This window comes from Neofelis nebulosa, chromosome 1, assembly GCF_028018385.1.
Source record: "Neofelis nebulosa isolate mNeoNeb1 chromosome 1, mNeoNeb1.pri, whole genome shotgun sequence".
Classification (NCBI taxonomy): Eukaryota; Metazoa; Chordata; class Mammalia; order Carnivora; family Felidae; genus Neofelis; species Neofelis nebulosa.
Window position 1 is genome coordinate 95,130,427 of NC_080782.1, and position 18,451 is coordinate 95,148,877.

The 18,451-nt window shown below is 39.5% G+C and overlaps 1 protein-coding gene across 5 annotated transcripts in view; it reads left to right on the forward strand.

The window, feature by feature from the left end:
* The window catches only part of ACOT12 (acyl-CoA thioesterase 12), a 54,933-nt gene that overhangs the window by 31,858 nt on the left and 4,624 nt on the right, over positions 1-18,451 (forward strand). For 2 of the 5 annotated variants that reach the window (XM_058728267.1, XM_058728301.1), the window contains exons 6-15: positions 2,837-2,993; positions 4,996-5,115; positions 5,962-6,112; positions 7,012-7,067; positions 7,375-7,438; positions 8,120-8,203; positions 13,150-13,283; positions 15,499-15,627; positions 17,216-17,342; positions 17,603-18,160. In XM_058728267.1, coding sequence (XP_058584250.1) covers positions 2,837-2,993; positions 4,996-5,115; positions 5,962-6,112; positions 7,012-7,067; positions 7,375-7,438; positions 8,120-8,203; positions 13,150-13,283; positions 15,499-15,627; positions 17,216-17,342; positions 17,603-17,752 — 1,172 coding nt within the window. In that variant the 3' untranslated portion in view covers positions 17,753-18,160. Of the gene's footprint in view, positions 1-2,836; positions 2,994-4,995; positions 5,116-5,961; positions 6,113-7,011; positions 7,068-7,374; positions 7,439-8,119; positions 8,204-13,149; positions 13,284-15,498; positions 15,628-17,215; positions 17,343-17,602; positions 18,161-18,451 lie in introns of those variants that run through there. The other 3 variants (XM_058728284.1, XM_058728276.1, XM_058728292.1) reach the window with 3 other exon arrangements.

Here is an 18,451-nt window from a genome sequence, read left to right on the forward strand (position 1 = left end):
TTGAAGTCTACAGTATTGTTTAAGTGAAAATGCAAAGCAGTAGGAACTCTAGTAAACAACATACAAAAGTGTACATTGGTACGCTTTGTTACCTAGAAAATTCTGTTGAAAGCAAGGACTATGAATGTGGAATAAATCAGCAAAATTAAGTTCATTCATTCATTCATTCATTCAATAAATATTTACTGAGTGCTCATAATAAGGAATTATATTAGAATTTAAAAAGAAAATCAGTTCTTGTCCAAAGGAGCTTCGGATCTAGTGGGTCAAAGATCACACAAAGAAAAATAAAAGTATAATTATAAAAGAAAGATGCATGTGTGAGCTCATAAATGGGAATTAGCTGTTAGATCTGGAAGGCTTTCCTGAGGAAGTGTTGACTGAGATGAGCCAACATAGTGTTGAGGTGGAAAAGTTTTACTTTATAAGCTTCTTCTAGCTGGTCTGGGAATTAAATTGTCATGAGACAGATTAACAGGAGAAAATCAAACAAAAGTTTAATTACAGGATACTGCTTATATACATGGGAGAGATCCAGAAAAAAATGAGTAACTCATTGAAATGGCAAAGTCAAAGACAAAAGATGATATTGGGGGTGGTGGGTCAGTTATGGGAGGTTACCGAGGAAAGCACAGTAAACAAGGATAAGGTTATTTTGTAGATTTAAATCATTGTCTTCTCTGGTAAGTTTCTAGATTTACAGTCATCCCCCTCTCTCTGGTACAGCAAGGGAAATATGCTTACAAATAGAGATTTTTCTTATACACATAAATGTCACTTACCAAAGGGTAATTTCTACTGGGTTTTCAGAGCTTCTCTATGGTTTCTTAAAAATAATAAGCCTAAAAGAAGCAACATGCCAAAGAGGCATATCTTGAGGTGGCAAAATTTGCTCCCCTATAAAAATAGGGGATAAGAGATAAGTGGAAGAATGTGATAGTGCTGCTGATAGAGCAAACAATATGTGCAAATTCCCTGATGTTGAAGACAGTACTTAGTTACAGGACTGAAAAAAAGGCCCTCATAGCTAGAACAAAGAGAGAGAGTGAAAGAGAATATGATGGGAGGAGAGTGGTAGTAGTTGCAATCAGACTCGCTGGGACTGGAGAAGTAGACAGACCAGACAAGGAAGGAAGGACTTCCCTAGCCAAGGGAAGGATTTGGGCTTTTATTTATTTTTCATTTAGTTTTAACGTTTTAATTATTTTTGAGACAGAGACAGAGTGTGAGTGGGGGAGGAACTGAGAGAGGAGACACAGAATCTAAAGCAGAGGGGCGCCTGGGTGGCGCAGTCGGTTAAGCGTCCGACTTCAGCCAGGTCACGATCTCGTGGTCCGTGAGTTCGAGCCCCGCGTCAGGCTCTGGGCTGATGGCTCGGAGCCTGGAGCCTGTTTCCGATTCTGTGTCTCCCTCTCTCTCTGCCCCTCCCCCGTTCATGCTCTGTCTCTCTCTGTCCCAAAAATAAAAAAAAATAAAAATAAAAAAAATAAAAAAAAGAATCTAAAGCAGGCTCTAAGCTCTGAGTTGTCGGCACAGAGCCCAATGTGGGGCCTGAACTCAGAGCCTTTGAGATCATGACCTGAGCTGAAGCCAGCCACTTAACCAACTGAGCCACCCAAGCGCCCCTGGGCTTTTGTACTAGGGTGTTTTTGGAAGTTTCTGACATGTTTTCAAGTAGGAGACTGAAATGATCAGTGAAATGAAGGGGAAAAAAATTAAAAGACCATCAATTAATTATAAATCTAAAAAGTTCATGAGGAAATGCAGTTCAGGTCTTTGTAGCCACACTTCTCTGCTCACTTATGTGTGACTGTGCCAAGAATGGCCCCATTCCCAGTTCCCAACAGCTGCCTAATCTATGCTCTTGGGCTGCAAGCTCAGCTCTGCCTCTGACAGGACAACCGGGATGGTCCCCCTGATTTGTAAATCCTCCCTCTACTTCCTCAACAAAGGCACACAAGATTTAGGCCTAGCTGATGATTCACTAGATGATGCAAGACGCATAATTGAATACATTTTACTGCTTTGCAGCCAGAGTAAATGATTTCTCCATTGTTGAGAGTAAAAACCAATTTGTCAGTAAATGAACAGATATGATTCGAAGGAAGCAGAAGGACACTGAGAAGTACAACTCATTGTGCCATTTCTGTTGGTGACTGCATTCATTGCAAAACAGTAACTATGGAGGCCACATTCCCATTCTGAAGTTTATACTAGAGCAAACTATTCCAGATTTTCTGTATCTTTGGCCCTTTATAGCTTAAAGTCCTTTCATTTTAACAACTTTATTGAGGTATAATTGATGCACCATAAATAATATTATGCATACATAATGCAGTTATAAATAACATAATAATTATTTTAATTATAAATAATAACTGGTGTACCCTAAATTCATGTGCTCATATTTGAAGTATACAGTTTGTTTTGAGACGTGTACACCCAGAAAACCATCACCACAATCAAGATAGTAACATACCATCAACCCCCAAATTTCTTTCTGACTTTCCCGACACTGATCTGCCCCTTCTCCACTCCAAACAACTCAAGTTTAAATTTAATCATTATTTTAATCAAAATTCCAATGAACTTGTGTGATAGATTAGAATACAATCTCTAAAAGGGCCTTTCTAATCAGCTATCCAATTCCCTGGAATTCATGAAGGTCACTCTTTAGAATCAAACCTGTTTATTTCCTCAGGAGATTTAAGTCTTCAGGAATAATTTAATTTTTCTAAAAATCCCACGAGTTAAGGGTACAGCTAGGAAGGAAAAATAGTAGTCCCAGTTTGTGCAGTTAATTCCACCAATATTAATGTCTGTATCCCTCCTTCAGATCCCATTTGTGATGAAGAGGAAGGAATGGTTTCTACAGGTGGCACCGCTGTTCAGAGCATTGAACTTGTCCTCCCACCCCATGCAAACCATCATGGAAATACATTTGGTGGCCAAATTATGGCTTGGATGGAGAGTCTGGCTACTATTTCTGCAAGGTTCTTGGTTTTGACTTTTGGTGTGTGATGTTGTGTCCAGTGGGGAGAGATCAGAAAGGGTCTGAGTCCTGGTTATTGAGCTAGGAGAGAAGGAGAGGAGAGTGTTGCCATTTATTAAAATTAGAAAATAAGTCATTTATCTGTTTACCTTAGGATTAATCTGTCCTTTTTTTTCATTTTTTAAGTTTATTTATTTTGAGAGAGAGAGAGAGACAGAGCATGAGCAAAGAATGGGCAGAGAGAGGGAGGGAGAGAGAGAGAGAGAATGAAAGAGAGGGAATCCCAAGCGGGCTCTGCATGTGGAGCTGGGTGTGGGGCTCCAACTCAACAAACCACGAGATTATGACCTGAGCTGAAACCAAGAGTCGGACACTTAACCTGCTGAGCCAATCAGGAGCCCCTAATCTGCCCTTTTGTTTAAAGGTGAATGTTTATGTTCTTGGCTCAAAAATAAAAATGAAATGACAGTTCTAGTACTTTATTCTGAATTGTAAATGTTGATCTTGTAACGCTGCAGCTTCTTGTAATGATAGTTATGACATGGTGGATGCAGAATAGAAATGGAAGACGACCTTTACACTTAAAAATACTCAAATTGCAAACTTTTTTAAAGACACTTTACAATTTGGTTTGACCTTTGAAGGTGCTGGTTAGAATCACTATGGCCAAAGGATTAACTGAAAAATAAGATAACAAAGAGAGGAACTTGAAAGAATACTTTTAAGTACTCCTCAGTTTCAAAAAAAGGTATTTTATTATTAATGGAACCATGTAGGCAGTTGAGCAGTTTTAAGGAACACTGTGTATTCGGAAAATGCATTTGAACAGGAATTGCCCTACTGACAATCTTGCAACCATGGGACATTGTTAAGATTTTATTTTCCCAAAATGAAAAGAATTTTATGATGAGTATGTCTATAATTGTGACCATAGTTAGAAACCTGTAGTAATCCTTCCTATAAATTATGCGCAAATAAGACAGCTTGTTTTTAAAATGAGATTGTCGTTCTCAATGGCAATAAAGAATTTGAACCTGTTCTTTTGTAAGGCTTAAAATATAATTAACTATGGCAGAATCTGTTCACATAGTGTTGGCACAATTCCTTTGAGTAATTGAATGACTACCGTGGGGATCTAAAATGTAGAAAATTACCAAAGTAACTTTCTGAGATTAAATATACTTTACAAAATTTCAAAATTTCACACACACATACAAAATTGTAAAATGTGTACTTTGTAGCCTTTCAGGCTTTGTGTAGCAATCTAGGTAATTTTCCAATAGGGAAAAATATGAGTCTTTTGATATGTGAGTGAATTCAGTTGAAGCTAAGAAACTAGTGTGAATAGCACTAGCTGGTAGTTCCTTCACTGTGCTCCCCTCCAACCTGAGAGTTACAACTTCCTGTGATTGTGGCCATGAGCTGTCAGGATGAATAGAACCCTCAAATGAGGACAGAAGACCTTGGTTTGTTTTTCAGAGGGACTGAGATAGGGAACAAAACAAGAGCATGACTGTCACCACAAGAGCAGAAGCACCAAGCATCTCAGTAAAGACCCTCCAGCTTGGGGACATAGTATTTCCCAAAATGTTTGCAGGGATTGTACAGACCCACTCTCAACTTATGTAATCTAGTTACTTATTTCATTCTTACAAGAGTTAAAAGATGTTTATTTAGAAAACACACTGAGGAGCTCCTGGGTAGCTCAGTCAGTTAAGCGTCCAACTTCGACTCAGGTCGTGAACTCACAGCTTGTGAGTTCAAGCTCTGAGTCGGACTCTGTGCTGACAGCTCAGAGCCTGGAGCCTACTTCAGATTCTCTCTCTCCGTCTCTCTCTGTTCCTCTCCTGCTCTCTCTCTCTCTCTCAAAATATAAACAAACAATTAAAAAACATTAAAAAAAAAAGAACTATTTGTCGCATTTGTTACGCAAATTAGCAGTTCATGAAAATATTTTGAAGAGTGACCTCTTTCTCCTCTCTCTCTTCCCTTTGTTTCATCAGCCGCCTCTGTAGGGCACACCCCCTCCTAAAGTCCGTGGACATGTTTAAGTTTCGGGGACCATCTGCTGTTGGAGATCGTCTTGTTTTCAATGCCATTGTCAACAATACATTTCAGACCTGGTAAAGCATTTTTAGTGCCCTTAGGCTACTGTGGACAAATTCAAACTTGCAAATGAATAAATTTTCTTATTTCAGTGTAGAGGTAAGTGCAGGGACTACTTTAAAATAACCAAGTTCCTTCTAATTTTTTTTTTAACTTCACTCATCTTCAACATCTATAGACAACTCATTTTAACTCTGTTTTCTTCTTGGAGCCTCTTTGCACTTAGTAAATTGTGATGGGTTGGTTTTTGTCTCATAATAAGGGTGACTTCCAGTTAACCCAGTACCATCTTGGTGTGTACCTGTCATAATTATTACTCTTTTTTTCACTCTCAGAAGAGTCCCAGTGACTTTATGGTCAGCTGACTCCTAATGACCCTGTTATTAATCACCATGAAGCCCAAACCACTTCCCAGTTATTTTTATTATTCTTGATATACAATGAAAAGATTTAATTGCCTTAAATCTTTTAAAATGTGAAAAAGAGTATCTATGTTTCCTATCCAATTTTAGTGTTTGATGCTTTTAATATGGAACTTGACTTTGAGAAAACTTGACTTTGGCACTATTAACTCCCCCATTCCCCATTATCAAAATATGTTCATGAAGGTATAGAAAGTCCTTCCTAACTGGCCTTTTTCCCACTTGGTGGGAAAGTGAAGTGGGAGTTCTCCCAGGGGCTTCTGCATCAGATTCATCACTCTGATGAAATGGATTTTAACAGTTGCATACATTTGCGATGACAAAAAGAAAAGCCCAGAGCCCTCATTCTTTTCCTCCCTCAGAAGCGGTGGTGGCTGCGTGGGCAGAGGAGGCCTGGCAGGCTCTGGTTCTCTGCCCACAGCTCTGTGTCGCCCTCTGCAGTGTTGAAGTGGGAGTGCGCGTGGAAGCCTTTGACTGTCAGGAGTGGTCTAAGGGCCAAGGCCGTCACATCAACAGTGCTTTTCTCATTTATAATGCTGTCAATGATAAGGAAGAAATGGTCACATTTCCCAGAATCAAACCCATATCAAAGGTCAGTTATTAGCACGTGAGTTCATTAATCAGACCACTTATTCTGGGGGAAGTGGTGGGTTACAGAGCTCTCCCCAGAATCTCCCCACACCAGCAACAACTTCCAAGGCTATTCCTCTTTAGATTTTTTTTCTTTTTTACATTACGAAGTAAAATGGACTTTTTCTCCCCCTGCCCACCCCCGATCACTCTCATCATTTGTTAGAATGATAGAGGCCCTGGAGACCTCACTTCTGTTCCGCTGTGTGCTGCTGTGGGAAGAACATCATCTTCCATGTCCTATTTCTGACTCTCTTCTCCCACTTCTTTACTCCAGCTCTCCATGGTTCTCTACATGCAATGGAACTGTATCTTCTCCCTATCTGAGAGGGGCCTTGCTGCCCACCCTCACCTTTTCTAAAAACTGTATAGTGAGATAGATGTATAATTCTGATAACAGAAATGATAACAGTCACCACTTTAAAAAAGGGAAAAAGGGGCACCTGGGTGGCTCAGTCGGTTGAGCGTCCGACTTCGGCTCAGGTCATGATCTCACAGTCTGTGGGTTCAAGCCCCGCGTCAGGCTCTGTGCTGACAGCTCAGAGCCTGGAGCCTGCTTCCAATCCTGTGTCTCCCTCTCTCTCTGCCCCTCCCCCACTCTCACTTTGTCTCACTCTGTCTCTCAAAAATAAATAAATATAAAAAAAAATTAAAAAGAAAAGAATTTAAAAAAGGGAAAAAAAACGGGCTGCAAAGGTTGTCTTTATCCATGCACTTGCCCTTTGTGGGTGTTGAGTATAGTTCACACAGAGACACCATGTATGTTCCAACTAGCCCCTTCAACTGAATTCAGAGAGAGACACTTAAGGATTGTACCATTAAATTAGAAATGTATTGATTTTAATTTGTTTTTTATTAAAGGATGATTTTAGACGGTATCGTGGAGCTATTGCACGCAAGAGAATTCGCCTAGGCAGGTAAGGGATGTGGGCATAAGGATTTGAGGCTATATTCTCTTATCTAACAAATTATACAGCAAAGGGCCCCTCTCTAGGTGTCTGTTCCCACATAATGTAACATGAGACGGTCTGATATTTGCTGACTGGAGGCTGTGACAGATTTTTTTTTTTCTTGATTGTTCCACTAGTAAAAGTAGCTTTTAAAACTGCTGATTTCAGTTCAAGAAAGTGTCATGGTGACTGTTGTGTGCCAAATGCAGGGAAGAAAACTTTATTATTATAACATTATTATAACATGTTAAGTAACATTTTAATTTTTTTCCAGAAAATATGTTACTTCCCACAAAGAAGAAGTGCCAATTTGTGTACAATGGGACATAAGCAACCAGGTAGCAGTTTTATGATTTGGAGCTTTTCATGTAAAAAGGGAAAATGGTATCATTATAAACATCAAAGTTCCCATGTTTAACTGCTTCAGGTTGTGCCTATACAGGTTAGATGAAAAGGTAAATTATATCAACCAATCATCTCAAAATAAAACAAAACCAAACTATTAGTAAGTGGTTACCAACTAGTAGTTTCCGTGCCCTGTCTGAATTACATGTACAGTTTCCAAACTACAGACTCAGAATGATCTGCCATCAAATGCATTCAAGGAGCATGACACTGAGATACAGTGTCTCTCCATAATTTGTGCTGAAAAGACATGCCTTCCGGCTTGCATTTTTATAACACAACAACAAAGTATTAGTCATTTTAAGGTTTTTGACCATAAATTATAAAAGGAGATACAAGTTTACTGATTACATGTTGATTATAAGTCATACTGAAAGGTTATGTTGTCTTTGCTCAGGACACCAATTAAAATGATACTAATTTGCTAAGCATGCAGGCCTCATTTTATTTTGTCTCAATTCTGAATTAAGTGTTTGAGACAAATTATGTTACCGACAGCTTGGTTCTGAGCTTAGCATTATCACTTTGGCTCTAACAGTTCCCGTTTTCTAAGCAGAAACTGTTTGATCACATATCTGTGGACCGAATCAGCTTTTACGATATTTGTGTTTTAGGTATCCCTGAGTAATGCCAATGTGGAGGCTCTCAAAAATCTGGCAGCCAAGAGTGGCTGGGAGGTTACCAGTGCTGTGGAAAAGGTAGGAGGCATCCAGGTCTATGTACAACCTGCTGTCCATCACAAATGAAAGTTGTCATGCTGCTGGTGGTGGTTCTGCTTCTGCTGCTGCTTTTAAGAAGGTAAAAAGTCTTTCTGGGAAACTATTTCTAAGAGGCAGGTATCTTTCCAGGGCTGAATCTACTGCTCCATGCCGGTTGATTTGTGGTCCTCCAGGCTGCCCCACACATTCCTGCCTCTGAACTTAGTTGTCATATTCCACTTCTCTCTCTTTCTCCTCTCCATCTGCCTCAGTCCAACCTGGTCTTCAAGACCAGGACAAATGCTTTCTGCACAAAGCCAATTCCTATCATCCTGACTGAAGGAACTTCCCTGGAGGAACCCCCTTAGCAATTACTTTTTCAAAATTAATTTGTCAATTAATTATGCCCTGTCTTGTGACAGTGCTTCCACTGCTTCGTTGAATTGATGTTGATGTCTTACATAGTAATTTAACTTTTTACACATGGCCTTTTTCCCTAACAAGATTATGAACTTTTGAAGAAAGAAGCCTTGTCTTGACTTCTTTGTGTCTCTCTTAGCACCTTTTATACTATTTTGCAGGTCATCAAATTTAAGTAAACATATATAATTTGGATTCTAATTTTATCTCATTTCGGAAGTGGTTAGGAGACCCTTTGAAGCTGATGCCCACAACTAGACTAGACTGTAAGGTCTCTGTGGGCATTTAGCTCACCGCTGTAGATGGTCCCAGAACATAGCAGTGCCGGGCACTCAGGGGGGGCTCAGTAATGCCAGTTCTTTGTGCTCACATTTCAGTGTGTACTGTTGTTCAGCATCAGTGAAGCAGCAGCACCTACAAGAGGGGTGACCATATTCCTGGTTGTCCATCATAATTGGTGATTGTTCCATCATCATCTGATGTCTTGTCATAAATATTGATAATGCCTCAGTGCCCAGTTTGGACAATAAATTATATGGTCACTTACCCTAAAATTGAAGGAAACTGAGATGCTACTTCACTGATTGTTTTCACCTTGACCTTTTGTCAGTGTTTTGTTCTGGTTTGTTGGCTTTTAGTGTGTTTTTATCTTTTCTTCTGAATCCTATCAGGGTCTCTCTTACCCTGTTTGGATCCAGTTAGGTTTCCATGTATACCAAATTCAGTGATGCAGAAACACAGGTTAAACGTAATAAAATGATCTTCTTCTCTTTATCCCACATAAAAGATGCTTCAAGTCTTTGTTTTCTTTTACTAACATGCAGTCTGTTTCTTGCATCATTGCTGGCATCTAAGCAGTGTTGAAAAGGGCAGACTTGTGTCTGGAATGAAGGAAGAGCGCACATTTTGTGAAATCATATAATATATAAAAACTTGAGTTCTTTGGGAGTTTGGGGCCAGAAATAAATCTAAAGTAATAAATGGTGTATTGGCTCATATCTAAGGAGAGCCAACAATAATTAATTCTTAATTTTTGTGTGGATACTTTAAAAGATATTATATAATTAAAGCAACATTCTTATGTCATTTCTGTTGAATTTGAAGCCCTCCAGTTCTTTAGATTGTACTTATGATAAAAATTTGATTTTTTTTCCTTTCTGACTTACCCTCCTCTTCTCTCCTACTTTTTAAAGTGTTTGTATCCTTTTAATTTTAAAATACAGCTCTCTGACTTTTTTCTGTCACCTTTTAGTTGAATAATTCTTCCAGTTATGTGTTAGGAGTCATATTTATTTCAGGGCTTAAAGTCTATACTTATTTTTGATACAAATGAGTTAAATGGAAAAAGTAAGATTTTTGATATTTGTAATTGGGCACTACTTATTCTTTAACTCATGTTTCATTTTTATGTATGATCGTGGAATTAATCATAGTATAGTAATACAAGGAGCAAAATGTGTACTCTCACCTGAAAGGAGCTTGTAGTTGCAGTCTATTTGGGTAACATCACACATACACATGGAACAGCTGAAGAGTAACTTTAAGGTGGTTTATAAACAAGTGAGGGATTATAATATTTAAATCATAAAGGTCAGCTCTTAGGCACTTCAACAAAGTAAAGCAAGACAGTTATTTACAGAGGACTTTGGAGAGGGGGTGATTCTTTTCTCCTTGAAGATAGTGTAAGTAGATTGCTGGAGGGTGAAGGGGGCTCTCTAGGCAATGAGGAGTTTGATTCCAGTCCTTGTGGTAGAAATCAGCATGGGTAGGAGACTAATCTGACAGGAGTAGCCTTTTATTTAGGGGGCAGCTGAGAGTGTACTGGAAAGGCTGTGATGAAAGCCAGAATGGCAAGGACTACATGGCAACCTTTACGCAGAACAAAGCCGAGTACAGGAAACAGACCAGAGGAGCTATTCTGACTGAATCTGGGGAGAGTCTGGGTCTCACAGCTCCCCCTGACCAGTTCTCCTCCCCTTCACCCCTGGGGGTTCCCAGGGAAGGTCAGGTCACTTCCTCTCACCACGGAGGCCTCTGTAAAAACCAGTTTTGTTCTCCTTTCCACAATGTTGTCTCCATAGCATATTGGTCAACAGATAGTATAAAATTCTAAAATTATACTCTTTCCTCTTGTGCTGTTTGTATAAGATATCCAAATCCATTAAGTGGAATCTTATTAGAATGAAAAAGCAATATCATTATAAAATGTTAGCAATTTTGAGCTTATTTACTTTCAGCTTTGTTTCATAGAATAAAATTCGCCAGACGTCAAGTGATAAAATGTTTGAGTTGGTTCCAGATGGAATTTAACCTGTACTCTTCTGAGCATGAAAGAGAACATGTTTTCTTGAAGAGTTGGTCTTAGAGAATTTTTTCACTAAGCAGAAGTTGGCTTTTCTAAAATACTAGGGTTTAAAGAGATCAACATCAACAGCTGCCTTTACTCGTCTGCTCTGTCTACATCAGTGTCATGGGTTCCCACAGCACAGCAGTGAGCAGGACTTCCTGCTCCCTTCATCTTCTGGGAGAAGGATCAAAATATCATTCCCTCATCTGATAATGTACTCAGCACTGGATAAGCGTAGCAAGCTGTGTGAGGCAGTTTCATGGTGGCTATTCAGCTTGGTGTTTGCCTTGGCTCCAGGTTGGAAAGCAGCAGTATGTGTCTGTGACCTGGGGAGCAGCTTCCTGAAAAAGTACTGTGATCGTTTCCTAGGGCTCCTGTAACAGTACCGCAGAATGGGTGGCCTAAACAACAGAAATGTATTGTCTCGCAGTTATGGAAGCTGGAAGTTTGAGTTCAAGGTGCTGGCAGGATTAATTCCGTCTGAAGAAGTGAGAAAGAATCTGTTCCACGCCTCTCTTCTAGCTTCTGGTGGTTTGCTGGCAATCTTTGGTGTTCCTTGGCTTGTAAATGTGTCACCTGATTTCTGCCTTCATCTTCATATGGCGTTCTCCCAGTGTGCATGTCTGCATCCAAAATTCCCCTTCTTATAAGAACATCAGTCATTATTGGATTAGGGGCCATCCTACTGCAGTATAACCTCATCTTAACTAATTATATCTGCAATGACCCTGTTTCCAAATAAGGTCACATTCTAAAGTACTGGGAGAATTTTAACATATGAATTTGAGGAGACACAATTCAACCCTTGGCAAGTGCTTAGCCCAATATTACATCCTTTTCCATACTGCTTCCATCAGTGTAGACTATGGCTGCCCCAAGGTCTGATTCTGACAGAAGGTGAGGAATTTACCCTGGCCACCTACCCTTGCCCCCTCTGAGACTATAGAACCCAGAAACCTGGCTTAGAGCCACATGGCCACCAAGTTTTGATAAGATGACTTCCTTCTGGATTTACACCAGGGAACCTCCTTTTACTTCTTCTGTATAGGGAGTGAAGTTAGGCATGGCCATTTTGGGGTGAGTCTCAGCCCCCCACTGGAACTGCATTCATGGCTTTCTGTTTCACGTGTCTATGGCCCAGGCCATGGCCTCCTCTGTGGGCTTGATTTAAAGATGGTCTTTGCACAGAGGTTAACTAACTGGAGAGTTAACATGTGTAAACAAATTGATACTCCCTTTCTTTCTAATCTGCTTTTAGTCTGTTTCTTACTTCTTCATTCTCTTGAAGATATTTATGTTTAAATAAAGGTTTTCTCCCTCACAGCCTGACTTGTCCATCTGCTTGATTCTTGCAGTGAAGTCTTAACCCTCTGTTTGTTTGTCTTCTCACAGCTTGTTGCCATGGGGATGATTATAAGATGGCACATTTCAACACCAACTTCAAAGCACCCTGAAAGAGATGGAGAAAATGGGCAGGATAGAAATGTGCTCTTAGCTGAGCACGTATCTCTGATTATTATCAAAAGTGCAATGGCAGGAGAGTTTGGAGTAATAGGGGATATGTATTGTTTTAAGTATGTGTCAAATGGCTCCCCAAGACAGGCCTCCTCTTATCTAAGGGATAACAACGTTAGAAACCCAGGAATTGGCTCTCAGGAGGATGAGCTCTTGTGATTCACAATTGAAAGAATGCTTTGTGCTGAAGAAGCATGGTGCTTTCAACCCTTTGCAAGGTTGAGTTGGTTCTAGAAGTGGTGGCTTGCTTTCTGGGTCCCGTTGTCATGCCTGACAACCTGGGAAAGTGTCTAAGGTGTCTGGAGGGAGATGAAACACTGAGTTGCCTATCAGCCTGGTGATATTTTCTGTCGTTCTTTGAGTCAGGGAAATATCTCAAAGAGATAAAAAGAGAAATGCTTACATTCTTTATTTTTCTAGAGAAGACTGTGGCACAATAATTAACCTATGTCACATATTGTTTAGAGGGCACAGAGGATATCACCGTGGTCCAAGCTCCAGACATCCAAGTATTTGAAGGGAAATTGCCATCATTTGGCTTCATTGTTATTCAGGTGCCAAGATGCCTTAGCCAGCACAATCAGCCTGTGACTGTGTGTGGTTTTTAAAGTGAAAACATCCATTTTTATTTTGTAATTTATTTTCTCTTGTTATTATATTTTAGATAAAAATATATACCCTGGAAGAGCATGACCTTTTATCTGTTTGGGTTGAAAAGCATGTGGAAAGACCAGCACACTTGACTTACCATCTCCTGTCTGACTTTACCAAGAGACCTTTGTGGGACCCTCATTTCGTGTAAGAATACATTTAAAGTATTTTCTTAAGCAACTCTGACTTCATGTAAAAGATGACATCCATGTTGCAGTCCATCTCCATTGCCCAGTGTATGACCCATTGCATATTAATTAAAGAGTATGTTTTAAAACTTGCCCTGCACAGAAAACTGCATCAAGTGCTACTGAGAGACATAAAAACAAAAATTTTCTTAATACTTCGTTTAGCATTTATATTAATGTGCTTTACCCACATCTGTTGTACTCCTCCCAAAAAACTCTTCAAGTTTGTTATTATTCCCACTCAACAAGAGAGGTTCTGAGACTTGCCAAGATTGCACAGGCAGGAAAGCAACAGAACCCAAATTGGAACCCAGATCCATCAGGCTTTGAATTCCACACGCTTGCACACAGCTTCAGTGTACTTGAGAAAGTGATTACCTAATTGTCTTCCCACTTTCCACTCTGGATATTTAATTAGCGGTTCCTTCTTTTTCTGTGAAGCAGCACTCCCTGGTGAGAAGCTGAGACGAAGCTGTGTGAGTAACTGAAGTCAAAGGCATTCCTGCCAGCTTTTCCTGTCTGATCAGGGCCCACTGTCAGCCTCAGTCTCTTCCTTCTGTTACTTTCTGTCTCCTGCATCCCAATCCGGCCTCTTCCATTCTTACTCCTTTCCTGGATTGCAAGGCACCTGCACTGACTGGGTCTGATTACACTCAGGCCACACCCCCTCCTCCAAGAAGTTCCAGCTCCTGGGGCTACATATAGCACTCTAGGGCCTCACTGGGCGTCTTGCTGAAAGGGAAGGACTGGTGAGATGGGCTTCCTATTTATTAAACGTTACCATTTACTTCCTAATCTTGATGAAGTAGAAGCTCATTTTTAAAATGACTAAACCTTGGGGGCACTGGGGTGGTTCAGTCAGCTAAGCATCTGACTTTGGCTCAGGTCATGATTTCAGGGTTCATGAGTTCGAGCCCCACATCAAGCTCTCTGCTGTCAGCACAGAGCCTGCTTCAGATCCTCTGTTCCCTTCTCTTTCTGCCCCTCCCCCACTTGTTCTCTCTCTCTCTCTCTCTCTCTCTCTCTCTCTCTCAAAAACAAAGAAGACATTTAAAAATAAAATAAAATGGCTAAACCTGGGACACCTGGATGGCTCAGTCGGTTAAGTGTCCAGCTCTTGATCTTGGCTCAGGTCATGATCTCATGATTCTTGGGTTCAAGCCCCACATTGGGCTCTGCACTGACAGCATGGAACCTGCTTGGGATTCTCTCTCTCTCTTTCTCTTTCTCTGCTCCTCCCCTGCTTGCTCTCTCGGTCCCAAAAATAAACTTTAAAATAAAATAAAATGCCTAAACCTGATTATGATTAATACCATGTAAGAGGCAATATAATATCACTAAAGTTGAACACCTTTGGGGTCATGTGTTACATTTGCATAGATGCCAGAAAAATACTTCATGGTTAATGCTATCATGATAAAACATTCTGAGAGAAGAGGAAATATTTCATGATTTTCTTGCATCAATATTTGTAGATATTCTGTAGGTACAAAGCTTTTATCAAGAACAATGCCTAAATTTTGGTGTTACTATTTCCTATGTCACCTGACATTCCAGCCAAACTGAACTTGAATGAAGGGAGGAATGAATGAATGGATGCTTACTTGTCTTGTGTACCTACTGTGATTCAGGCCAGGTGTTTTCATTTAATCCTCACAATAACCCCATAGGTACAGGGTTTTAATTTTACAAATGAAAAAAACAAAGTGACTTACCTAACATAACATTGATATGAAGTGTGTGTATGGGATTCAAAGACAAAGATGTTTGGCTCTGAACTTAGTACTCTTTCCAGTGTACCATATTCATTTACCTGAGTCCTTCCTTGACATCCAAACAATTCACTAGTCTTCAAATATTGTTACCTGATTCTAGAGAAAAATTATTTTGTGTTAAACAATCATAAATGCTGTTCTCTGAAGTGTTGAGGGCAGTGACTTTAGAATCACACACCCACCAGTCTCTCCATCACACGCATAATTATTCCTGCTGACCAAACAGCTTTCTAAAGACAGACTTTGAGAAATAATGCTGGCTTTGGCAGGATAGTTATGTAAGCAGAAGAGTGAATGTGGACCTCAGTAATGAAGTTTTACAAATAAACAAAAGAAGTGAATGCCTTATTCAAGCAGGTAGAAAAGTGTGGCCTTTCTTTCACTGTTGTATTTACATAGGTCCTGTGAAGTCATAAACTGGGTGAGTGAAGGTGATCAGATATATTATATCACTTGTCCTATAGTGAATGGTGACAAACCCAAAGACTTGGTAGTACTTGTATCACGAAGAAGGCCTCTCAAAGATGGGTGAGTATATGCAATTCAAGTGCTGTATTGTTTTATAGAAGAGGGTAAAATGAAAAAGTTGATAAGAAAAGAAGGCAATATAGGCATTTCTGATCTTGAATGATGTGCATCTGAATTTTTTCTAGATGGACCTTTAGTTATCATTTAAAAACAACATCTATTAAATGCTGCCTGTGTGCAAAGCACCATGCAAGATTCCTAAAGCAGTTCCTTTCCTTTTGCTGTATGCACATATAAAATTGGTATTTAGCAAACCTTGGGAACCTTCCAGTATCAGTAAGAATGCAATGTGACTACCAAATAAAACATTAGGAATAGGTTTAGAATTTACAAAGGCTCAATTGTGCTAGACATGCAAAATGTCTGGCTGCTAGGTAGGGCTGTTGATCGGAGTGTTTGTCCATGACTTCTCTGTGGGCGTTGGACTTTTCATGGCACAATGTCTGTGTTCTAAAGAGAAGTGTCCTACGAGTCAGTGTTCAAATAAATAAGAGGTAGAAGCTTCCAGGACAGTTAAAGTCTACACCTGGAACTGGCCAGCATGATTTCCCATGTGAAAGCTGGCCTATAAGAATAATCGAACATGTGTGAATATTATTAATGCACACGGATGTTCAGTATAGTACCATTTATTATGGAAAAAGAAATGGACATAAACTGAGGGTCCATCTTATAAATTATGGTAGAGCCATATTGCAGAGTACTATGCCATCATTTTTTTAAAATGTTTATTTTTGAGAGACCAGAGCATGAGTGGGGGAGGGGGAGAGGGAGACAGAGGAGCCCAGGGGTAGAGAGGGAGACAGGGTATCCAAAACAGGCTGCAGGCTCTGAGCTGTCAGCACAGAGTGCAATGCAGGGCTGGAACTCTGGAAGGGCGAGTTCATGAACTGAGCCAAAGTCGCATGTTCAACCAATGGAGCCACCCAGGCATCCTGCCATCATTAAAAAAGATGAAGTAGCTATAGAGGTGCTGATACAGAAATACCTCCAAAGATTTATTGTTAGGTGAAAAATCAAACTATAGACCGATATTTATTAAATGATAATATTTATGCAAAAATCTATATTTGCATTTGCTTACATCAATGTTATATATTTATAAAAAGGTCCGGAAGGCTACAGAGCAAAATATTAACAGTGGTCATCTCCAGGATGAGAATGGACTGTGGCTAGGGTGGACTGAGGAAGACTGTTTTGTAGTCTATAAGGTTCTCTGTTGTGTGAAGTTTCTTTAAATCAATGGGTTTTGTTTTGTTTTGTTTTTTAATTAAAAAAAGAGAAGAGCCTGAAATTACAACTCATTAGGGCATACATAATAAAGCATGCTTGGAAGTTGATTCCACTTTGTAGAGTTACGCAAAGTATTAAGTAATTCTTACACAGGCAGAAAACACCTGTGGCCCTTATTACCTTTCCTACACTTGAATGTAGTCTACTTGAATGTAGATCCCTCATCTAGAAGATCTGGGTCTCTATAGTTTCACTTTTACCTATGTAAATAAGGTTAATTAACTCTAGAAATTTATTTTCTAACAATTGTTTTAATCTCTCACAATAACTTAGAAAACGTCCTTTCATTTTTCAGTAGCACTTACACGGTAGCAGTGAAATCGGTTCTTCTGCCTTCAGTCCCCCCTTGTCCACACTACATCAGAAGTGAAATCATATGTGCTGGATTTCTCATCCGTGCTATTGACAGCAGCTCCTGTACCGTAAGTTTGATGGAACATCTGCACATGAATTTGCTACTGCAGATATAGAGAGAAGGCTTTTACCCACATTCCCTAATTAATTGAAATTCTGTCATGTGTCCACATCAGGGGAATCCTGAGGTCATCCTTGTAGATCATTCCAGAAAGTCCCCAGAAGATTAGGGTCATAGCCTTCCCTATACCAACAAGATTCAGATCCCTGCTGAAAGAAGCTCCAAGTCAATAAATAATTAAAATAATGTATTTTCTTTTTGAAACAGGTATCATACTTCAACCAGATTTCTGCTAGCATCTCTCCTTACTTTGCTGGAAATCTTGGTGGCTGGTCAAAATCCATAGAAGAGACAGCAGCCTCTTGTATAAAATTCATAGAGAATGCTACTGATGGTGGGTTGATAAACACATTTTAAATGGTAAACTGTCACTTACTTCCAGTTTTATTTACCACTTTCAATTCCGCATACCCTTAGCCCTGACACTTTGGCAAGCTTTGGGGCCACAGTAATTTAATATTGGCTTAAGCAAAATGCAGTTAGGAAGGGGTTAAAAAATAAAATTCATCTCAGGTCAAACACCAGTGATTTGGATAGCATTATTTAAAGAGCTTTAAAACTGTTTTACATTGTCTGTGGCTCTGCTTCCTTCCAGGGACACAGGCAGTGGGAATTGCCCATATTCAATTTTGTGTGTCCTGTAAAATGGTACAAATATGGTTTAAAATGATCATAAGCATGTTTAGGCTACGGAGATGAAACATGTGTTCTGTTTAAAATTGTATAAAATTTTACAAAATAAAAAATGATAAGTTGGCTAGGTGATTAATAGTGTGGGATTGTTCCATATATGGCGGATATCTGTATGTCAGGAGCAACTGACAAGATGTATTACATAGTTTAGAGCTTTAAATTAGGAAGACATTAAAACATAATGGAATCCAATCAATTTTAGTAATAGAAACTACTTTACTAGTGTCATTTAACATATATTCAAGGTGGCTGGCCAATTTAGTATCTATTGCTATATATACACACAGAAAAGTACCTGCACAATGTGATGTCGCAGAGAAAGAATATTAACTGAGCTCTTCTTTCATAACCATTACATTAGCA